Raw genomic sequence first — 21,388 nt, 5'->3', positions numbered from 1 at the left:
TTCAATACCTTTTCTCCCATATGTTTCCCCCTCCCCTCTCCCCTTTGGTTGGGTATTACAGGTTACAATTTTACCCGAGGTTTGCATTTGTTAATTACATTCTGAAATTTGTTAGTTCACTTGCTATCTTGTCAGTCGCCATCCTGCTGTTTCTGTTTCCAAGATGTCTCGGTACTCTTATCGCATTGATATGTTGATTTCCTTCAAAGCTTCTTTCATTCTGTCCCAGAGACCATCGTTAAACAAAGAGCCCAGGGGGGGGATGATTCCAGTCCTTCCCCATATTCTCTTCAGGCACATCCTTAGGTATTTTTACAATTCGTACAACAAAACACTAAAACATACATTGTTGCTAGTTTATACAGGCATATTGTTAATTATTTCAACTTCTCCTCTTTGGATCGTTTATTATTCAGGTCTTCTTTGTCCAGCACCAAAAATCAGTAGTTCTATTTCAGACAGCTGGACAGACAGGAGCTGCAGTCTTTGTACCTAATAACTTCTACCTAATAACTACAAATTGCTTCACTTATATAATGAGACCTTGAAATAAAATATTCTTATTCTAAATGCAGAAACAACATTTGATTCCCACAGCCCCAGTCCCTTGAAGTCTCTCTTGATAGAGCTCAGGCTTTCCTCAGCAATTTCCTCACTGCCAGCCTGAATTATCAGAAGTGGGTAATAATCAGAAGGGTGAATCAGCCCAGGAAGTTTCCTTGAAATGTCTCTGACCCGTGCCCCAGGGAGGCAGCACACCTCCCTGTGGGCAGGGTCAGGTCAACATATAGGGCCTTCTGTTCCTGTCAGGAGGGAGTCACCTACGACAACCACCCTTCTGTCTTTTCGGGTAGAGGCAGTCCTGAGGTGTAGGGGTGAGTGCTTCGCCCAAGGCAACCTTACAGGTGGGCCTCCCTCCACACTCTCACTCACCCCTCCCTCAATTTCCAGGGCCTCAAACCTACTGCACAGAGGCACGTGGGGAGCTGAGGATGGTTGGGATGGGAGATGCCCCCATCAATGAGCCTGTACCTGTTTCCACTCCTCCTCCCCTCTCAAAATGCTGCCAGGGGGAGGGTGATAATTTCAATTGACTATATATACCTGTACCTCCATAGAGCAAAGTGGCAAACTTAATTAAGTTCCAGTATGTTTTGAGTATCAAAAAAGAAAAAACAATGGCATGCAGTCCCTTGGAAAGCAGTTTTACAAGAGAAAGCATTTTTTCTTTTATTTATTTATTTATTTTTCTTCAGTAGTGAGATATTGGAGCTCATTGTTCACAGATATTTCAGAGTAGTGGCAGTCTGCCTGGACTCTCAAGGTCAAGTTTTCCGGCACAGAAACCTGAAGCTCTGATAAAGTTCCCTAAGAAAGCTCTCCAAAAGCATAGAGGGATTCATTCTAAAAAGCTAGAAAACAGACGTTGCCCACATTCTCCACCAAGAATGTCAGTGGTTTACGGGCTGGTTCGACCCGGTTCTGTGATGAGCGGGTGGAGGGATTTCTCAGAATCTGTGCCTCTGGAGATAGGAAAACAAATTATTTGGAAAAAAATGGCAACAATGCAATGAGAAATGGAATTAATCTACTAAATAAGAGTATCAAAAAAAAAAAAAAAAAAAAAGACAGTATAAAACAATATAATTTGAATTGGGATTGACCAAATGAGATATAATGAAAAAGAGATTGTCTGGAAAAAGAAGGCCCTGTGCTGGTGCTGAGATGTAGATGTGACAGTCAAGTCAAGCAGCAGGGAGGATAGCCGAAGGAAAGTGAGAGAGCATCAGATGACCCGCCAACACCTTGTATGAGTTCCTCCCTGTGCAGGAATGATAGCACAGTGAACAGCCTCCTGGGGAATGTAGTTTCTTCTCTTTGGTGTGTGGAACTGGGGCATTAACACTTTAATTCCCAGTGCACTACATGATGTTATGATGTGGAATACCGATGACTGTAAAACCATGACATTATGGAGCCTCCATACTTGGAAATGTTCTGAAGCTGTCTGGTTATGGTCCTGGACAGCTGGCACTGCTTTACCAGGGATGTTGAATGGAATGACCTCTGGAGGACCCTTCCAACCTCAACCATTCTGTGGTTCCATGTATGAAAGTGGCAGGAACTTTTGAATGATGTACAAGGTGAACTGTATGCAAGGTTGTTCTGTCTGGAGAAGGGAAGGCTCTGGGGAGACCTCATTGCAACCTTTCAGTACCCAGAGGGGCTTTTAGGGCAGACTGAGAGACCTAACCCTGACTGTTCTATGATGCTGAATTTGTATCAAACTTCAGACCATTGTCCAGTGCAACAAGAGTGGTAATTCCCTGGGACCCCCAATGTGGCACGTGGTAAAAGCAACTACTGAGTCAAAAAACAACACAGAAACCCAACAAACGCTGATGGCTTAAATTGAATGTCTCGCTGTCCAGTTGTTTCACTCGAGCTATTGACACAAATTGGTGGCATGATGTTTTTTAAATATTTCGACTCCTTTCTCATGTAGGGTCACAAGGAGCCCTGTATGACAACAGAATTCTTACCAACCACTGCTGGGGATGCATAATTGAATGAAATGCATGCACTGCTTGTGTACAATCTGCTGTGGGCCACAAAGAGTTGTTACACAGCGGTGGAGCAAGGCAGCATGGGAACCCCAGCTGAAATGGGTAGGAGTGCAGTGTACGTGCTGCCTCACCTCTAGCAGGAGAGTGGGAGGATGACTTGGTGCTATTAGTTATGACAGAAGGAGAAGTGGTCTTTATCCTTCTGTGAATGTTGTGCTTGTTTCAAAAGGAAGGAGTACGCTTACATCCCCAGCTGAACGTCTCACACATGCTGCTGTGCTGACAGCCGTGGTGGTTTCCAGCCGGAAGGGAATGAGCTGACGAGCCTCCACAGTGGTCTGTGCGTCCTCGGAGGAGGTTGGTCAGACCAGAGGGTGGCTGTGAGCAAGATGTCCCGCTGGAGCACGCGGCCCTGTGCAGCCAAGGCCTCATGGCAGCCTGCTGCGGTGCGTAGCAGGGCTGTGGGAAAAGAGGCATCTGTGCTGAGGCTCTCTGGTATGAAAGCTACCAGGAAGGAAGCATAGAATCGTTTGAGTTGAATGGGACCCTTAAAGGTCATCTAGTCCAACTCCCCTGCAATGAACAGGGACACCTACAGCTAGATCACGTTGCTCAGAGACCTGCTCAGCCTGGACTTTAATGTCTTGAGGGACAAGAATTGAGCCACCTCTCTGGGCAGCCTGTTCCAGTGCCACAACACTCCAATTGTAAAAAGCTTCTTCCTTATATCCAATCTAAATCTTTTGTCTTTTAATTTGAAACCATTTCCCCTTGTCCTATCACAACGGACCCTGCTAAAGAGTCCATCTGCTTCTCATGCCTCCCTTTAGCTACTGAAAGGTCACTCTCAGGTCTCCCTGGAGCCTTCTCCATGCTGAACAGCCCCAGCTCTCTCATAGGAGAGGTGTTCCATCCCTTGGATCATTTCTGTGTCCCTCCTCTGGGCACACTCCAGCAGGTCCGTGTCTCTCCTGTACTGAGGACTCCACATCTGGACGCAGTTCTCCAGGTGAGGCCTCACCAGCACAGAGCAGCAGGATCACCTCTCTCTCCCTGCCAGCCACGTTTCTTTTGATGTGGCCGGGGATACAGGGCATTTTCTGGGCTGTGAGGGCTGCATAAAGTCCTGTTTGTGCTTTCTCTGAGCTCACAGACAGATCAAGGCTGGGATGGAGTAATTGTGTCTAATAATCAGATGAGGATAACCCAGTGGGAAAACAACAGGGTGAGGTGGGGTGTGGGGAGCCAGGCTGCCTGCAGCAGTATCCCTGCCTGTAGCACTGTGTAAAGCTGTCATTACATCAGTTGTGGTGTCAGAAAATACACGGGTATGGCTGTAGCACAGCTGGGACTGATGGGGAGGAGGTTGGGAGTGGGTTGTTTGGGTGAGTGTGGGAGCAGCAATGAGAGAGTGGCAAGAAGAAGGAGCTGAATGCTGAAGAGTGAAGGATGAGATTTAAGACCCACCAAAGACGAGCAGAGGACGGTTCTACCAGCAGCAGGAGTACCATCGCCTACAGCTGGTAGTAGTGCTGACCCACGCACAAGCACAGGGACACGGAAAACATTTGAGGTCACTGACTGAGCTCCCCATTGGGTGGTGTGGGGGAGCAGGCCTGTGCCTCAACCTTTGTTCAAGTGCAGAGCTGGGCTCCTGATCGCGGCCTGATCTGAGAGGCACCAGAACTGCCCAGCAGTGAGCTGCGGTCCTTGATCTCCCACTGAGCTGGGACACCTCTCAGGGTGCGCTTCTTACTGCTCACTGCTGACTGACATCAAAGAAGAGGAGCCCTCTTGAGACAGATCGCCTCGTCTGCTGAGAGCTGATGAATGGGGAGCGGGATATTCACCAGCAGAAACGTCCTTGTGTGCACAACTGACTTTAGAATTCTCCTCTTGGATACCCTGCATGTGAGCTTCAAGTCAACCCCACTGTTCTCAAATCTTTAACAAAACATCTGTATTTGGTTGTTGTATGTTCTACTGAATCTTTGTGTTAAGTTGGCTAATAATTAACTGCTGATTAAGTGCTACTAAGAATCAAATACTGGTGGGATCTCTCTTAAAGGTGTTATTCATAAATTGCTGCTGAATCAGAGTTCTGTATAAACCTGTTCGCAGCTCTCGGTGCTGGAGCTGTGTGTGACTGCGTGGATCTGAGATCTGCTCGTAACATCCTGCTGTGCGTAGCGCTCTGTGTAACGATGTCACTGAGTCACTGCTGTGTTACTTACCATTACTGATTACTTTTCTGCTTTCCCCCTTTCCTTATAGTGTGTTCATCAGCCAATAAACAATTTGCCTCAAGTACCTTCTGAGTAATTGCTCTGACAAGGGAGAGCCAAAGCTTGCCACAGTCGCAATCCATGAGTGTGGCCCGTGCTGCAGAAGTGCTGTGTGCTACAATCCTTCCTGCAGGGATCTGGGCACCTCAGGGAGCACGTGTAGGGCAGCAGGGCCTGGATGCCCCACGTCCAGCAGTGCTGTGAGCAGTGCACCCGTGTGCAGAAATCCCTGCGTAGAGCAGGGAGGCTGAAATTGCCCAAACAGGGAAACCATGCAGGCTCCGGTGGGTCCCATCCTGTGTCATGTTAGAGGGGCCTGGCAGGGTGGGCACAGCATGTGGATTTTGGTGAGAAAGTCTCCATCTGCCCTCAGAGAACTGCAGTCCCTCACCAATAGTGATAGCAGCTTTATAGAGAACAGCAACTTTAAGGAGAGCAAGAGAAGAGCAGTTCTCTAGCAACGTAATCCTATATTTTCCCTGACATACCCCAGAGGCAAAATAATCACAGTTTTTGCACATCAGTCACTGTTCAGGGTGCCCTTCTGTTGTGCTGCTGTAGCTGTTGCTGGGCACGCTGCTGATGATGGGCAGAACCCGGCTCTCTCCAACGTCTGTACACTTAACCTGCTCTGAAGAATATCCTCGGTTCTACCCTCACTAATCCTGCACACCACGTGCAGTTGGTAGATGGCACTGAACTATTACTTGTACTTCCCAGTTAAATCAGAGCACACCGACTGGCAGCACATAGAAACCCTCAGCACTCGTTCCATAGCAAATGACAGAGAGGTTCAGACCCCCTGCTGGGGCTGGCAGGAGGGACCCTCACTGGCTGCAGACACAGTGTGTGAATAACCAGCACAAAACCTCGAGCATCCCTTGGGGCAGCTGCAACCAGAGCAGAGCCCGAGGGAAAGGTCTTACCATGGAAAAGAGAAACCCCATCCACCCCCCAGCTGACGGTCCTTTCCCTACTGGGGAGCAGGGATAAGGGCAGCCCCCTCTTTGCCGCCATCCTCTCCCCAGAGCTCCCCCCAGGTAAGACCGCAGCACACAGAAAACAAGCAGCAGCCAAAGGGATAATTAGAGGAACCTGTCTGCATCTGCAAGGAGCACTGTGCAGAACAGCTGCTTCACCACCATCCCCTGCCCCCCATCCCACAGCCCCACACAGAAGAGCTGAGCTGCTGGTGGATGCCTGCTGCTGCTGGGGGAGTATAAATAAAAACGTGGTTGTCTTTTTCCACCTGAGCAGGCACCAGACTGATGTCAGCTGCTCTGAGCTCACTGTGGTATGTGGTTGACCTTTCCACTGCACATTTCAACACATGCTGCAAAGCATTCAGCATCGTGCTAAGTTCAGTCCATCGCTCACAGCTGGAAGTGACCCTCCTCCTACCAATGCTAAAAAATAAAGCTATCGTCTCACAATAAAGTCACTCTCAGAACACTCGAGTCTAAAAATGAGTTTATTAAAATCTCGCAAAGCCTTTGAGTCTGACACACAACAGTGGTTCTTTCCAGCCATGGCTCCCACTCCTGCCTGGCACCTGGGGATCACTGGAGATGTTTCCCAGTCAGAAACTTCTGACTTCCCAGAGCTTCTTAGATGTTTCTCAAAGCACACAGATGGGAGCAAATTCCAGGAGGCACTATGAGCTCACTGCTAAACCAGCTTTTTAAGTTGGTTGAGAGTAGAAAAGAACGCATTATAAACACAGCCCTGGCCAGCTGACTGGTGGAGCAGTGCTGTCTGGGACACGGCAACTGCCACTCCCAGCAGCACTTCACAGTTTAAGGCAAACCACAGCTCAAAGCTTCGGAGGCTTCTGCTGAACCAAGGACTACATAGTGCACACAGACACCTTTGCTTTGCACGCTTAACCAAGAGGCACAGAGCACTGACTGACAAGCGGTGGCTACACACTTGGCTACCGACTTGTTTACAGCACAAAAACGGGGTCTTTTTAGCAAGTCCTCCCTCCCCCTTTTAAAGAAGTGGTGATACCTTCCCCAGTTGCACAAGATTAAACTTTTTGCTTCCAACTCAACACCTTTTCCACATAGTCTTTGGTTCTCATGCAGAAAACAGCCCTGTAAGCAGGAGGGGCTGTTTGTGCCCAATGTCAGATGCTCGAGCACCTTGCTGGGCTGGGACCAAGGCCGTCATACAATCAGGCACTGCAGAAGTTAGAAGAAAAGCAATGAGACGAGCAAGAAAAAACCCCCGCTCACCAAACCTAATTGACATGGAAAAGAAACGTCTTCAACAGCAAACGGTGGCTAAAATATTTTATTTTTTCTATCATAGAACATACTGCTGTTCGCTTTAAATCACTTCAGAGTAAAGGCACACATTGTTAAAAATACTTCCAATTACATTACATGTACAGACGCATGAAACAGGTGTACATGTCACCAAAAAAATACAGTATGGCTTCGTAAGGCTGAGGCAGGGCTGGGACAGTTCAACAGAGCTCGGTTGGACGGGATGCTCTAACACTGAGAGGACCGACTGGAACAGAAAGGAATGGCCCTAAAACACTGATTGTGACACAGGCGGTACAACACGTGGGATACACAACACTGAGCAGTCGTGTCTGCATTCACAGGACTGATGGTTCTGCAAACTCATCAGGCTTTCAAGCACCACTGAGCAAACTGCATACGTACAACCTCTGCCTGTTTGCAACAGCGGGAAGAAACCGCGAGTTCTGTCCCCAGGCAGCCTCCTTCATATCTGCTATGATACGTTTAAAAAGGAAGGAGAACAAGTGAAACAAAGACTCAAGATAGTAACTGCTGATAGTGACTGAGTGACAAGGACAGCTTACACTTCTGGCTAAGAAGCGCACCATGTCAAGTCTGCAACAACGCTCCATGACAATGTCTAGCAATTAGTCCCACCTGAGTTTAAGGCTCATGTCTGAAATTTCTTAGCTTTGTTTTCCTTTGTGTAAAATTACCTGAGCACAGATATCAAAGAGCTACAGAGCTGTCACAATGCCTGCAGATACTATAAAAATCCGCAGGTATCTTAAAGCAAGACATCCAGAATCAATATACCTGGAACTCTAACAGCTAAAAAGACCTCAAAACAAAATTAACCCAAACAAAACCAAGCTCACAACAAAACAACAACAACCTTTTGGTATGTCAGGAGAGACAGAACGAGCTCAAGCTTCTGCTCTCATCTCTCAATAATGTATGTAACATGGAATAGAACTATTCAGATAGGACTGCTTCATTGTAAACAATTCATCAGACCTTCACCAAAAACATCAGGGAGCAAAATGAGTCACTCCAGTTCTCAACGTGGCTTTCAGTCTCTCTAGAGATGGCGGGGGGTTCCTCAAGCGCTGACCATGGAAAACGAGATGGACCTGACTCCATCCTACTCTGTATCACCATCACATCTCACCAAGCGTGAATCTCTGCCATCCTCACTTGCTCAGGTTTATTCCCTGCAGAGCTCTAAGGCCCGGATCCACAAACACACCATGCATTGCCTTCGGTGCTCTGCAGGACTGGGTTCGATTTCGTAGGGTTAAAGATGAACACGCACTTCAGTGATCTGCTGCAGAGGGAAGCACCACAACACCTGCAGAGCGTGAGGCAGAAGAGCATCAGGCTGCACGGACACACCGCTCCCAGCAAAGTCTGCCACCACAGAGCAGGGCCTGCGAGGTGTCCAAGCTTCCAGCCACCAGTGGCCGTGTGGGACGACCTCCTGCACAAGGCTCAGGCCATTCACCATGCTGAGAGCAGTCCATTGATTTTATTGAACCAATTGAAAGCAGCAAGGAAACACAAAGCACAACGTGATGATTTCCTCCTCTCGCCTCACACGTTGGTTCTCATCTTTCAGTCCCAAAAGAAATCAGTGAAAACAAAAACCCCACTATAATCAATGAGCGACTGTATATGAGCCTGAGGAGCAAATGGGACTCTTCCATTCAAATACATCAGGTTAAAACTCTGGTATGCCAGTCAAAGCTGTCTGCACTGCGGAACTGCGAGCAGCTGATTGCAGAGGGCACTTCACAATCATTGAAAACCCCGTATGAAGGGCACCAAAACCTCCTATTACACATCAGCCTAAACAATAAAAGAGATGGGTGACAGATGGCTGTTCTGGAGAATCTTAAAAATCACAGCAGCCCAAAGTATCCATTATTCTACGTATAAATAGCAGGTAACCCAAATAAAATGCTGTCGCTAGTTTGAAAAACTAAGTTGAACATTGCTTTTCTATTAAATAGATTAAAATATTCATCCACCGAGAAATTACATTGATAAATAACATATTGTCATGTATCAAAACTGAGGAGCAGGTACGATCAATTCCAGACTTCTTGTCCCGATAACAAAAGGTCCAAGAAACAAAACCTGTACAGCAGTTCTAGTCTCAAATTTACAATACTGAATCCAGCAGGATTTAGCTAATACAGTTTAAATAACCTAATCTAAAGGAACAGAGTGTCCTGTAAACATCTGACACAAAATGAATCTGATGGCGCGGCTCTACCTTCTCTATGCAGAAGACAATTCAACCAGTGGAGGAGGGATGCAACCTAAAGGCAGCGCTTCCTTTCTTCAGTAAGGCTTGTAAAAAATCCGAGCGGTGAACGTACGGCAGCCTGCACAGTTCTGACATGTCTGGAAAGCTTACAAGTCTTTAAAAAGCCTAAACATTTTCAAGTAGAAAACACGCATTGAGAATACGCCCTTCTGAATTATGTGTAAAAGTGTCTGGCACCAGAAGTGACCGCTAGGTATTATTATACCCAGGGAAAGAAAACGAATCACTCCAGCAAGTGTCCCTGAATTTCACAGCAGACGCAGCCAATTTGGTTACTTGGTGTTCTGTTCTTCTGGAAAATAAGTCACAAGCATACACTCTTTAAGCTGTCTGTACTACATCATCATTAATATATATTATATATACACACACCGTACGAATATATATAATATATATTTGTGTACGTATTACGTTTGCCTCAATCTGGAATCACGTGGTTTCATGCAACGCACCAGGAATCAAACTTACTCATCAGATCATAGCTGGTGTAAGCTCAGTATCAAATCGTTTATTACACAGCAATTCAGCTTTGCTCCGCACCCATCGCCTCTCAGTAGAATCCTCATTTCCTTCCTTCAGTCCTGTTCACGTTGTTTGCCTCCATCGCCCTTTTCAGCCACTTTCTTCACGTCGTGCCTCCACTTACGTTCAATGCTGAGACCTTATTTCTGTCAGCTTCTGAAGATAGCTCTGTGCTGCTGGCATCGAGAGGATAAACTGAACCGTCCTTTGCCCTATCCGGTAGCAGCCATAGCCCATCAGTCCAAAAACTGTTGCTTTTATGACAAATTTGAAAATCTTACTTGAAGCTGATGGAGGAGGCACACTGCAGCAAGAGAGACATAAAACAGTGGTGAACATCTGCAGAGCAGCTTCTTGCCAAAGCAAGGACTGCTCCTCCTCTCGGCCTTTTAGGGCAGGAGACTTTCAGGGAACAGATGTGTCATGAATGAGCAAGGAACACTGTCCTGTTTAAGCACTACATCCAGATTATTTACTGTCTTTATGAGTAATAACATTATTAAAAGCCATTCCCACCTACATAAGATGCTCCTTCTAATAGCTGTGGACCTTCATTTGCCCATCACTATAAAAACAGCCAAGAATTCTTGAGAACACCAGAAGCCAATAGTGGAGAACTGTGTCTAAGGTTACTGTGCATTTCCCTGCAGAGCCAAAGATGAGAAGATGCACAGGACGCTGGTACAAGCTGGTAAGATCTTGCATGTTAAGAGAATATATAGTCAGGTTCAGTCAAAGAACCTAAAAATTGGGCAACTGAGAAACATGCATGTTTTGATTCAGATGAGGTCACTGTGCAACACATAAAATCTAACATGTAGAAATGTTAAGAACTCTTCCCTTTCAGTAGATGGCAGTCACTAACACAAAGATGCAGCTGCTCCGCAACTGCAGCGCAACAGCACAGATGGAAGAAGATTTCAATGACAAAAAGCACAGTAATCTTCCAAACGTAATTTGCTTTATATCGCTTTAAAAGGTGAAGTTAATGCAACAAATAGCTCTTAGGAAAGATACTGGTAGCTCTTCCACTTAGTTGTCCTAAAGCATGGCAGGCCTTACCCACTCTACCAGGTCACGCTGTAATCCCTCATACATTTCTTAAATCCCAGCCTGTGCCTTTACAGGATACAGCCCTGTTTCTTCTTTTATAAAGCACATACACCTATTTTAGTAGATATGGTGGAGTGAAAATCTGTGGCTTAAATCAGCCCAATCTGAAGTAGGTAGGCTGGAATGGTAGGCCGGAAGCCCATTTTTGTCACCTCCTACAGACCACATTTGAATTTGCACTTGAGAAGCCTTTGGTATGGACTGACTCTTTTTTCTCTCCAGACAAGGGCGTGTTCTCACCTCACCTTCCCTCAATATACCACCATGTACTGTTTTTACTTTCTTCCTCTGGCAGTTCCTGTTCCTTTGCTGTACACAGTCAGCACAGCAAGTCAGTGAGCTGACAGGGTAGCAAATACAGCAGTGGCATTTCTTTAAGCTGTGACCAAAAACCAAGAAACTCCCAAACCAATCATTGCTGACTTTGAGCAAGTGAAGTTGCTATGGCAAGACATGGGGGGGGGACAGCTTACCTCATTATTTCCTGAATGTTCAAGTCAGAGTTCCAGTTCTTTTCAATTCCAGGTACGTGACCCATCCCAACCACACCAACTACAACAGCAGGGATGTATTTCCTAGGTTCAGCTAGGGAAGAGATGGAAACAAAGGAACACATTTGTAGAAGAACCAGTTTAAAGCTACAAATAAAGAGGTGAAGTGCAAGATTACAAGACAGCATTTTCTAAGAAGCAGAGACTCATTACTGCACATTAAAAAAATTACCCATATTCCACATCCACCCACTGCTTCGTCTTGTTTTTAATTCGTTGTGTTTCTTCCTCTTTCTTTTTCCTCAAACTTTAGCATAACTTCTTACTATCAGGAAGCATTTGTTCCAGTAAACAGAACAGGCTGGTGCTCACACCGCACCCTCCAATGCAAGCTCTACTGAGCCTCTAAATCCATCTCTTCCCTACCCTGAGCGGGTCTTGTTTCTGTGCTGTTTATAGGGAACAGCCCTGCTCTTTGCTCTCTCCCAAGCAGAGCTTTGCTCACAGCTTCGGGCAGCTGGCACAAATCCCAGCAATGGGAAAGCACAGGCTGGCAGACACGGACAGCCAGAGAGAACAGGGCCTAAGATTAGACCTGACCCTGTTAAGCTCAGTTACAGAGCTGGCCTCAGCAAGTAACAGCAAAACCTGTGCTGTTAGTGTGCAGCAGCCAGGCAGCTGGTTACCACTCTGCCACCACACAGGGCAGCTCTCACCTCACCTCCCATCTGCCAGCCATCTTTCTCAACACTCAGGAGAAACCGATGCATTCATCCCAAAAGTTTTTGCATTACCTCTCCCCCACTGGAAAAATTGGTAAAGTGTCATGGGAGTAATATGAGAAAAAGGTCCAAGTCATAGTAATAGTGACATGCAGCTTAACAAAACTACCTCTGGCACTGTCTCATTTACTACAATACTGCAGCACAGGACTGTCCGTCAGGTGATGCATTCACATTCTTTTGCAGTCCCATCTATTTATTATATCCCATTTATCTTAAATCCTCTGCAGTACATGTAAAACCCTTCTAGTTTCCCAGGCATTCAGTGAACCTGTGATTCACAAACTCTGCTCTCAAGGCAGATTTAAAGAAAGGAAACAAGGAGAATGACAACAGAGGATTCACTGCACAATTCTTGGTGGCTTAAGATTCTGCAAAGAATAACAATGAAACTTACTTTTTAGCCTGCTCCTCTGATTAATGATTGAATGCATGCACAGATGGTTGGGCTAGATGATCTTAGAGGTCTTTTCCAACCTAAATGATTCTATGCCTCCTTTAACCACGTTACCTGCACTAACAATATGCTTTTGGTGAAGCTTCATCATGTTGACACTGAAGTAATACTAGGCAAGGGAAGTGCAAGAAGTGCAACTCCTTCACTATTTTTACAGTCAGAAGACAGTGTCAGAGGTCTGCACTGAAGCAGTTATAAACAAGACAGCAAAAAAAGGCAACTCCTAATTCAGTATGCTTGTGTGCATATATATATGCACACCTTTCTTTACATGAACAAAGGGGATGCCGATAGCACACAGGAGTAAAATCCTTCTGAAGGCTGGAGAAATATTCTGTATGCTTATGCCTTGCAGAAATACAGAGTTCATACTTGTTGCATATCGCCAGCGTTCCCAGGAGCCAGATCTATAATAAGCAAAGCGAGATGAATACTGAAAATTAGAAGTAATTAGTTCAGCAGGAAATCTGTGCCTGAGCAGCTCTGGGTAACAATTAATTTGGTGAGACAGTGAGACAGGCGACACACGTCTAGACTGTCCCATGCTGTGCTGTAATGCCAGATGCCTTTTGAAGAAGCTGACAGACTAATCAGTATTTTGCAGGTTTAAATAGCACAGTGAGGAAAGAATCATCATTAGTGGTCTATTGCTCTGTGAGGTTTCTTCTATAGGAGGCTGCAGTAGGAGAGTCACATACCCCATAACTTTTCAAGCACTGTAATCTTCTGTGATACGGATTGGATAAACACACAGAACACCACAGCTTTCCCACAAAGAACTGAGATTTGTAACAGCACACAAAGAACACAATGGTTAAGGTATCTGCTTTAAAACAATTACTTTCTGAAGCCCGAGGTAGTTCTATCTGCTTTGCTGCTTGCTTCAGCATGTAGGTCAAGTAAATATCTCGTTCGGAGACGATTGTTCGGTGAAGATCAGGAAATTCTCCAATCATCTCTGCCATCATCTGCTCCAGTAAATCCTTCTGTTTGCATTTCTCCACATCATCTTTACTGAAAGAAAGGTTACGTTTTCTCAGTATCTGTGTTACGCTTCTAAAGCCCAGTGCAGACAAACCAATGAATAAAAACAATCACGCACTACACACGTTATTGACATAAACCCACACAGACAACTCTCTTCTGAAAAACAGGAACAATCTGCATAAGCCTGAAAAACTGCATTCTTAACAATGCCTCTACAGTGAGAGAAAGGCAAAGCAGAGGTCACTCGCCTTTAGGCAGCTCAACCAAAGATTGTCAAATTGTCAGTTTAAAAGCTGACAATTGCAGAAAAGCACCAGGGCTTCAAAGGAAAGAGTTATCACAGTGCCCTACTTTTACTGTATATTCAGCCTAAAAAAGGCAACAGAGCGCTCCTGAGGAGCGGATCTGATCACCGAACACACGAAAGCTCTATTTAAGGAACAAAACAGCACAATGCCAGGCACAGTCTGCAAGGGTGGAAAGGATTCTGCAGCACTGGTGTCAATCACAGTTCTTCAGCAGGGCAGCGAGTTATTAATCAGTTGCCTGAATGGAAGAGCAGAGATGGGCAGGAAATAAATAAGAACTGCAGGAGCAAACTTAATGAGTTTCTGTAGGATTGTTACTTTTCTTTTAAATAGGTGCTGTCAACCTTCCGTTTGCAGCCACAGCAGTGGTACAGTCACAGTCTGGCAACAAAATCATCTCCCTTTGTATCACTGCCTGCTGGAGAGTGTTGCCAAAAGATTTGTTTGTTTACTTCTTGAAGTTTGACATCAAAAGGATGCTTCAAAAGGCAGACAACCACGAAAAGGCATTGGCAGCTTTCAACAGATCATGGAAACACACTGACAAACGTGACTTTGAGTGATTACTCCATTTTCAGTAGAACCTCACACTGATAGTAAGTGAGCTCATCTACACAGTACCTGCCCCAACAGCTTTTAATTACACCCACCTTTCCTTTTCAGTACCTACCCATATTGTTTTTAAAACATCAACATCTTACAATTGATTGATGCGCTACAACACTTAGAATGCTACTGTGTTAATGAAGATAATTTATTTTAAGTACAGCTACCTAAATATTTCAGTTGAAAACAGTAAATCATATCAGCGTGAATGCGAGCAGTTGCTGAGAAACACATCCCCCAGCTCCACACAGAAACTGGAAACAGTTTCATATTGGTATTAGATTCATAGGTAACAAAACTTTGCACATGAACTAATGTACATTAATGTAGTTAATGGATTGAAAGCAGGACCAATGTTTTACAGATGAAGTAGTAAGTGTTCACAGGTAGCAACAATTTAGTAACTGCTAAAACTGAGATACAAGACCTGGCTGTCCCTACTATCTCCAGCCCTGGCCCAATTTCAAGCGCCTGAAAGAACTGACATCAATCACTTCAATGAGGTGTGCAGAGTTCCAGTTACAGAGTATAAGAGGCACAGAGATTCAGGATCCACACACACTGCAAACCTGCTTCTGGCAAGTCTTCCACCATAGCAAGGAGCAGATGGAACTCAGGATGACAGCTGGGCATGCTGTCATCCAGTTCAAGCAAGTTCTCACACCTACTGCTGTCCAGAAGCAAAGAGGAAGCAAACTTGGCACAGTGGTTTCTTTAAAGGGCACAGGAAACCAAACTGAGCAAGGGAATAGTCTGACAAGTATTACTGTAAGACAGAAACCTAACAGCATCCCCTCATAAAGGCCATGGTCATTAAGACACTGTAGAAATTTCAAATGTTTTCTCTTGTTCCCAACATCTGCTCAGACAGCAGATGATGTAGATTCAGTTCTCAGGCTGCTCTGAGGTTCACATGACTTAGTACTGCAGGCCCAAGTCCTTTGGAAACCCGAATGGAATCATCATCATGAGGCTCTACTCTCTTTCATTTATAGTGTTCACACAGCAGTACTGAGAAAGATTTTATTTTCAGCATAAAATCACTTACTTCTAAGTCATCAACGGCCTAGAATTAATCAATCAAAATAGTATTATACCAAAAAAAATGCAGCAGGATAGCCAGCTGTCTTTTAAAAACATGACTTATTCCAGGATAGTTTGTATATTTCTCTCATTAACGTGAGGTTTCACCACATCAGGCTGGGTCTGAGAACTTCAGGCTCCTATCTCAGAAGAGATGAACAATTCACTGCTAAACATATGGGATGTTCATTCATACCTGATTGGGTCAGATAAGAAGCAAAGGCCCCAGGCAAGCTTCACTTTTTGCCAAAAAGAAAGTGCAGCAATCGCCCTCTTAAATGTAACTGGGATGGGTCTGTCTCCAAGATGAAATTTACAGAAAGGTACTTTACTAGCCTGGAAGAGAAGATACAAATTACTGGTCAACACATACTGTAACACAGTACAGCACTATTAAGACAACAGTTGTTCACTATGTGGTTTAAGTTATTTTAACAAAAAAGAAAAGAGCACATATTGTCACAGTTAGACAACAAGAAATATTTTGAACCACAGACCATTTTGACCATTTCAGAAAAGGAGACAGAGCTAACCAACTTTAATTCATCCTGACAGATTTGTTTCCATAGGCTGAAATCCTGACACTGCCAACAATATGACCAGGATCCACACCCCAACTTCAGGAACAGTTATTCAAACAGGAACAAAATAAACTGAAACAAATATCATCCAAAATACCACTCATTTAAAATCTTTTTGGAGTTGATTTCATGTCATTTAGGGCTATGAATGTTTGTACTTTTGAAGCCGGAGATGGTTTTTACCACTTCATAGGCTTCAATAAAAATATGGCCAGAGCGCCCCTTTCTAACAAATGCCTTTATTTACTGACACGGGAAGCAAAAGGGCAGTAATTTGACCTCAGAAAAAGTATTTCATGATCGCACCTCTTTGAAAGCCTCTCTGAACTCCCCTCCTGGGGCCATCCCCAGCTGTTCTGTGATGTGAGCAGACACTTTCAGGAGCAGCATTTGCATCAGCCCGGACATGACTCCATTCTGGTGGAAAAGGAGAAAAATGTTAGAAAGAAATACCAACATACTGTGTGGATTTCTCAGAAGAATGCACCTTTCACAGTCATGAAAAAACACCAGATATCTTAGTGAAGAAGGAATACAGAAGATACTTTTTGGAGCTAATTCCCTGATGAATGAAGCTCTTTTGTTTCAGCTCCTACCATTTGTTAAGAGGCTTTTTCAGTGGTGTGCAGACTATATCCTCCCTTTCAACAACAACAAAGAAAGATGACAGGAAAAGACAGAGAGTAGCCAGATTTATTTCTGTCTCCATTTATTTCACCAGGCTGATGATGTATGAGCTGTTCTACCATACGCACTGTACTTTTATTTCTTGATTTGCTTACAAAAAAAAACAAAACACAAAACCAAGGGAACATAAAAATACATTCAATTGAATTTACAATCATGTTATAGAGACACTTAAATAGCTAGTGGTGTAAAATAGATAAATACTCCTACGATCCCTGTGAAGCACTGGGCTGGCACCAGTCAGGCGAACAGCTGCAGAAGCAGAGAACTCAAGGTTGTGCAAGAATTTGATGTGTATGACTTCAGCACATGAGACCTTAGAAGGAAAACCTTGGGTATGACTCCCACCCACTAACCAGCATACCGAAGGCCCCTCCTTGCACAAAGCATCTTATTACTTTTTAAAACAGATACCTAACAACGCAGACTTCTTTAGACACATTTAAGCAAAATTTCCCTTCCCAGCTCTTCAAACAGAGATGAAAACATCACTGTAACCCCATTCAGAGCTCTTCCATCCAGCTCTGGCTGTTGTGTACCACTTGTTCTTATGACAAAGACCCAGTGACTGAGTGCTTCCTGTCTCCAAGAGTAGTCTGTCACCTAGTTATGCACCTCCTTCAATCTGGCATCATCCCATACCGCTACCAAAAGTGGCATTCCCCTCTACCTCACCAAAGGTTAGCTTTCCCACTACATCAGCAGTTCCACGTGGCTGAAGGTAAAGTTACATGGGACAGAGTTGATAGAACTGCTCAAAATTACTGAGGAAATCCTGGTCTCCCCTCCTTGCTCCCATGCACACACTCAAGCGACTCATGCAGTGCCAGCCTCGATGCCTGTGCAACCTCTCACAAGGCCATAGGCAGTTTCTGCAGGTAAAAGGATTAGAGTCATTAAAGATTAGCAGAAGAGAAGAGAGCGGCTACCGTCAAAACTAGCCGCGCATCTGCTTCATCAAGTTACAAACCAGCAAGCAAGGCATGTCACAGGAACAACCAACTGACGTACAGCTGTCATCACATGCATATGCCAAGCAGAAAGACAGGACACTGGGCTGCTGGGGAGAGACAAGGAAGAAAAAGGGCAGTGAAAAGGAGTCAGCATCTGAGACTGAGTTCAGCATCCACGGAGACATGGGTTTCCAAAAGTTCAGAGAAGATTACCCACAAATAAACTAAGATAATTCAAACTTGGGTCATCTGTGGGATCATCCACCCTTTGAAGTCTACATTTTTACACAGTGATGGAAAGATCTGCCCTGCCAGATAACAAAGGGATGCAACTCTGAAGTGTCTGAGTCGTTTTTGCTCTTAACATGCATGGAACTCAATGCCTGCCACATCTGCTCAGCATCACAGAGGAGCCTGTCACATAAAAGGTGACGAGCAGCAGTGTGTAGCACCAACCAGCAGCAACTGGCCAGCCAGAAGGTGTGGGGATAAAGAGCAAAATGCAAGAATAAGAGAGTTTGTTAGCAACACCAAATTATTCCACGTCAGATAAGGGAAAGAGGACCACAACAGCATTAAATCCTGAGGGACTGACACATATTTCACAGCTATAAACACAGAGTGAAGCAGTAAGCAGAACATAAGTAAAATGAGAAGGATTGTCAGGAAAGGAATGGAACAGAAACCCACACTACTGTGTCATCTTTAGTGAATGAGTGAAATGTGAAAACAAAATACAATGCACAGTGCACAGAAATACCAAACACACGAGTATGTAGTGTGTTTAATCTCTTCTCACGAGGCTTGGGAACGGATGAGTGATCACAGAATAACTTAGGTTGGAGGGAACCTTAAAGATGCCCTAGTTCCAATCCCCATGCTGTGGGCAGGCTGCCCAGGGCTCCATCCAGCAAACAGGATGACAGAAGCGATGAATGCCCAGGCAAGGTCTGACTACAGGTTCCCATGCTCTTCTCCAGGCATCTGCCAATGGCCTTCTGAAGCAGACAACCCTTCCCCTCAGACAGCACAGCCGTGCTCATGTTATGTATGGGAATGTAGCCTAAAGAGCGCAGTTTGCAGCTGCTCTGACTGTGTCAGAAGTTACAGATCCAACACCCTAACTGCAAAACTGCAGACAGAAGCAAGCAGCATGTATTTTAGCCCTGGGTTTCTTCAAGAAAAAAAAAAACAAACAACAATACAAACCAACACCAAATGGATGTGACCCTGTACAAACACAGCCAGGCTGGTAGAGACTGGAACTGGTTTTACTACTGCTGCAGGTGCACTGGAGGCTACTCTTCAAGGCACCAGAGCATGCAGCCTATGCAGGTCCATATGTATATGGTACCTTCACCTACCAATTCACAGTGCATCTACTATTTAACAGAAAATCCTGTAGGCTAAGCATGAAGGGCTGTTTTGCACAGCTTAATAACAGCTTTTACACTGGCCACAAGCAGGATAAAAATCATTATAGTATATTCCTGCACGGGTACATTCATCCCAGAAGAGTAGGTTAAAACAAGGCCCTTTCAGCCTTTGCTGCCACCAGTCCACTTCTTCCTTTCCTAAAGTTTCCCTCCTCCTTCTTTGTGACAGAACTAGAGACAACAACAGAGCAACGCAGGGACATAACAGAAAGCATGCCCTATTCAGGCAGCCACGTGGCCATATGAACTCTGGTAGGTACACAGAAAGGATAGAGGAAACACAAAACTGAGAAGATAAGACCAAACCAGTCATAGAATCATAGAATTGCTCAGGTTGGAAAAGACCTCAAAGATCATCGCGTCCAACCACAACCTAACCATAGTACCCTAACTCTAACAACCCTCCACTAAATCATGTCCCTGAGCACCACATCCAAACATTTTTTAAACACATCCAGGGATGGTGACTCAGCCATGTCCCTGGGGAGCCTATTCCAGTGTTTAACAACCCTTTCTGTAAAGAAGTGCTTCCTAATATCCAATCTAAACTTACCCTGGCACAAATTAAGGCCATTTTCCCTTGTCCTGTCACCTGTCACCAGCAAGAACCAGTCTTACCAGTTTGGTTTAAGCCAACTGTACAGGTAATACACATTGAGCCAAATTTCAGTCTGCACTTAATGGAAAGCAAACAGTCAGTTCTCTGTAAAGCATTGTAAGAGTTTTGAAATTCAAGGTGGAGCTGGAGGAAGTATATTTAAACCCCCAACAGATGTTTAACAAGCTGTGAATACCAGGGATCCATTGCAAGTGTGCAACAGTTTCACATTAACACTCTGCTCAGCTTCCGACTTCAGTGATTAACCATGAAATCCATTTTCACTGCTTTAGAGCCATTACAGAAAGATGTGGCATTATCTTTCTAATTCGATACTCCAGGATGAAAGTTACAAGCAGTTTTAACTTTTGCTGTAACTTTTTGGCCCGGTTACCAGTTCCATCACTGTGAAATGGGGGGTGACAACTGAAGCAGGCGGAGCAACTTACTGGTTCAATGCCTTTCCCCTACTACATTGTCCCCTACGTTGAGTTCATACATGGAGAAATACATTCTTTAAAGGCACAACATCCAAATACTATTATTTGCATCACTTCTCATGAGAAAGGAGGCTGAGCTGTCACAGTAATGATCCTTGTGTTACTCTCTGATTTAGGAACCAGCACAGCCTGAACAGAGCATCACTTTCAGTTCTGGTAGGAACTGCTGATAACAAAGCTGCCAAGATGAATTGACATCAAAGGATATTTTTCTCTGTATGCCATTTATTTTGCAATGTAAGGCATTTTATTTTCATTGTCCTTTTCCAATGTCCTCTTGAAAAACTTAACACAGTAAAAATGTATTTAGTTTTGTTATAAAACATTTCTTTAAATATATTTTCATAAAACAAAGCAGCTTCTGTGCTTATTTACTAGGTCAACTATGCCGCTCTGTTGCAAAGATGCATAATTTTGGCTACACGCATCCAAACAATCCACCTGGCCTAAAATAGATGGATGGATGCAATAACTCGCAATTTGCAGACGTTTTGCAATCTTCTATCCTCTGATAGGACATAAATAAAGCAAACAGGAAAGGTACATTATTGCCTAACTGTATGAGTCAGGAAGACAGCAGTGAAACACTGTGTGTGTGTTCACACACAAAGACACCATAGATTTGCCCTCAGCCACTCACACACTCTACATGGATGCTCTTTTCTCTCCTGTGAAGGAAGCAATCCTGGAAATTCCCCAATTACTTCAATAAAATAATTCCAATACATAACAACCCTGAATTTGTTCACCCAGATGGAAAGTTACTATTCTACCCAAACATCCCACGATCACTTCAAAATTGACTTTGTGAGGTTTCACTGGGCTTGGCTTAAGATTATTTAAATACA

The 21,388-nt window shown here is 44.5% G+C and overlaps 1 protein-coding gene across 3 annotated transcripts in view; it reads right to left on the bottom strand.

Annotated features, from left to right (window-relative positions):
- Positions 1-7,129: 7,129 nt before the first annotated feature.
- Positions 7,130-21,388, bottom strand: part of TRABD (TraB domain containing) — a 31,108-nt gene continuing 16,849 nt past the window's right edge. For 2 of the 3 annotated variants that reach the window (XM_015852466.1, XM_015852474.2), the window contains 5 exons: positions 16,673-16,783; positions 15,982-16,121; positions 13,643-13,815; positions 11,545-11,656; positions 10,034-10,262 (listed from right to left, as the gene is read on the bottom strand). In XM_015852466.1, coding sequence (XP_015707952.1) covers positions 10,085-10,262; positions 11,545-11,656; positions 13,643-13,815; positions 15,982-16,121; positions 16,673-16,783 — 714 coding nt within the window. In that variant the 3' untranslated portion in view covers positions 10,034-10,084. Of the gene's footprint in view, positions 10,263-11,544; positions 11,657-13,642; positions 13,816-15,981; positions 16,122-16,672; positions 16,784-21,388 lie in introns of all 3 variants that reach the window. The other variant, XM_015852461.2, reaches the window with a different exon arrangement.

The sequence above is a fragment of the Coturnix japonica genome, chromosome 1 (assembly GCF_001577835.2).
Source record: "Coturnix japonica isolate 7356 chromosome 1, Coturnix japonica 2.1, whole genome shotgun sequence".
NCBI lineage: Eukaryota > Metazoa > Chordata > Aves > Galliformes > Phasianidae > Coturnix > Coturnix japonica.
The sequence above is the reverse complement of the archived record's forward strand: the minus strand, read 5'-3'. Positions and strand labels throughout refer to the sequence as shown.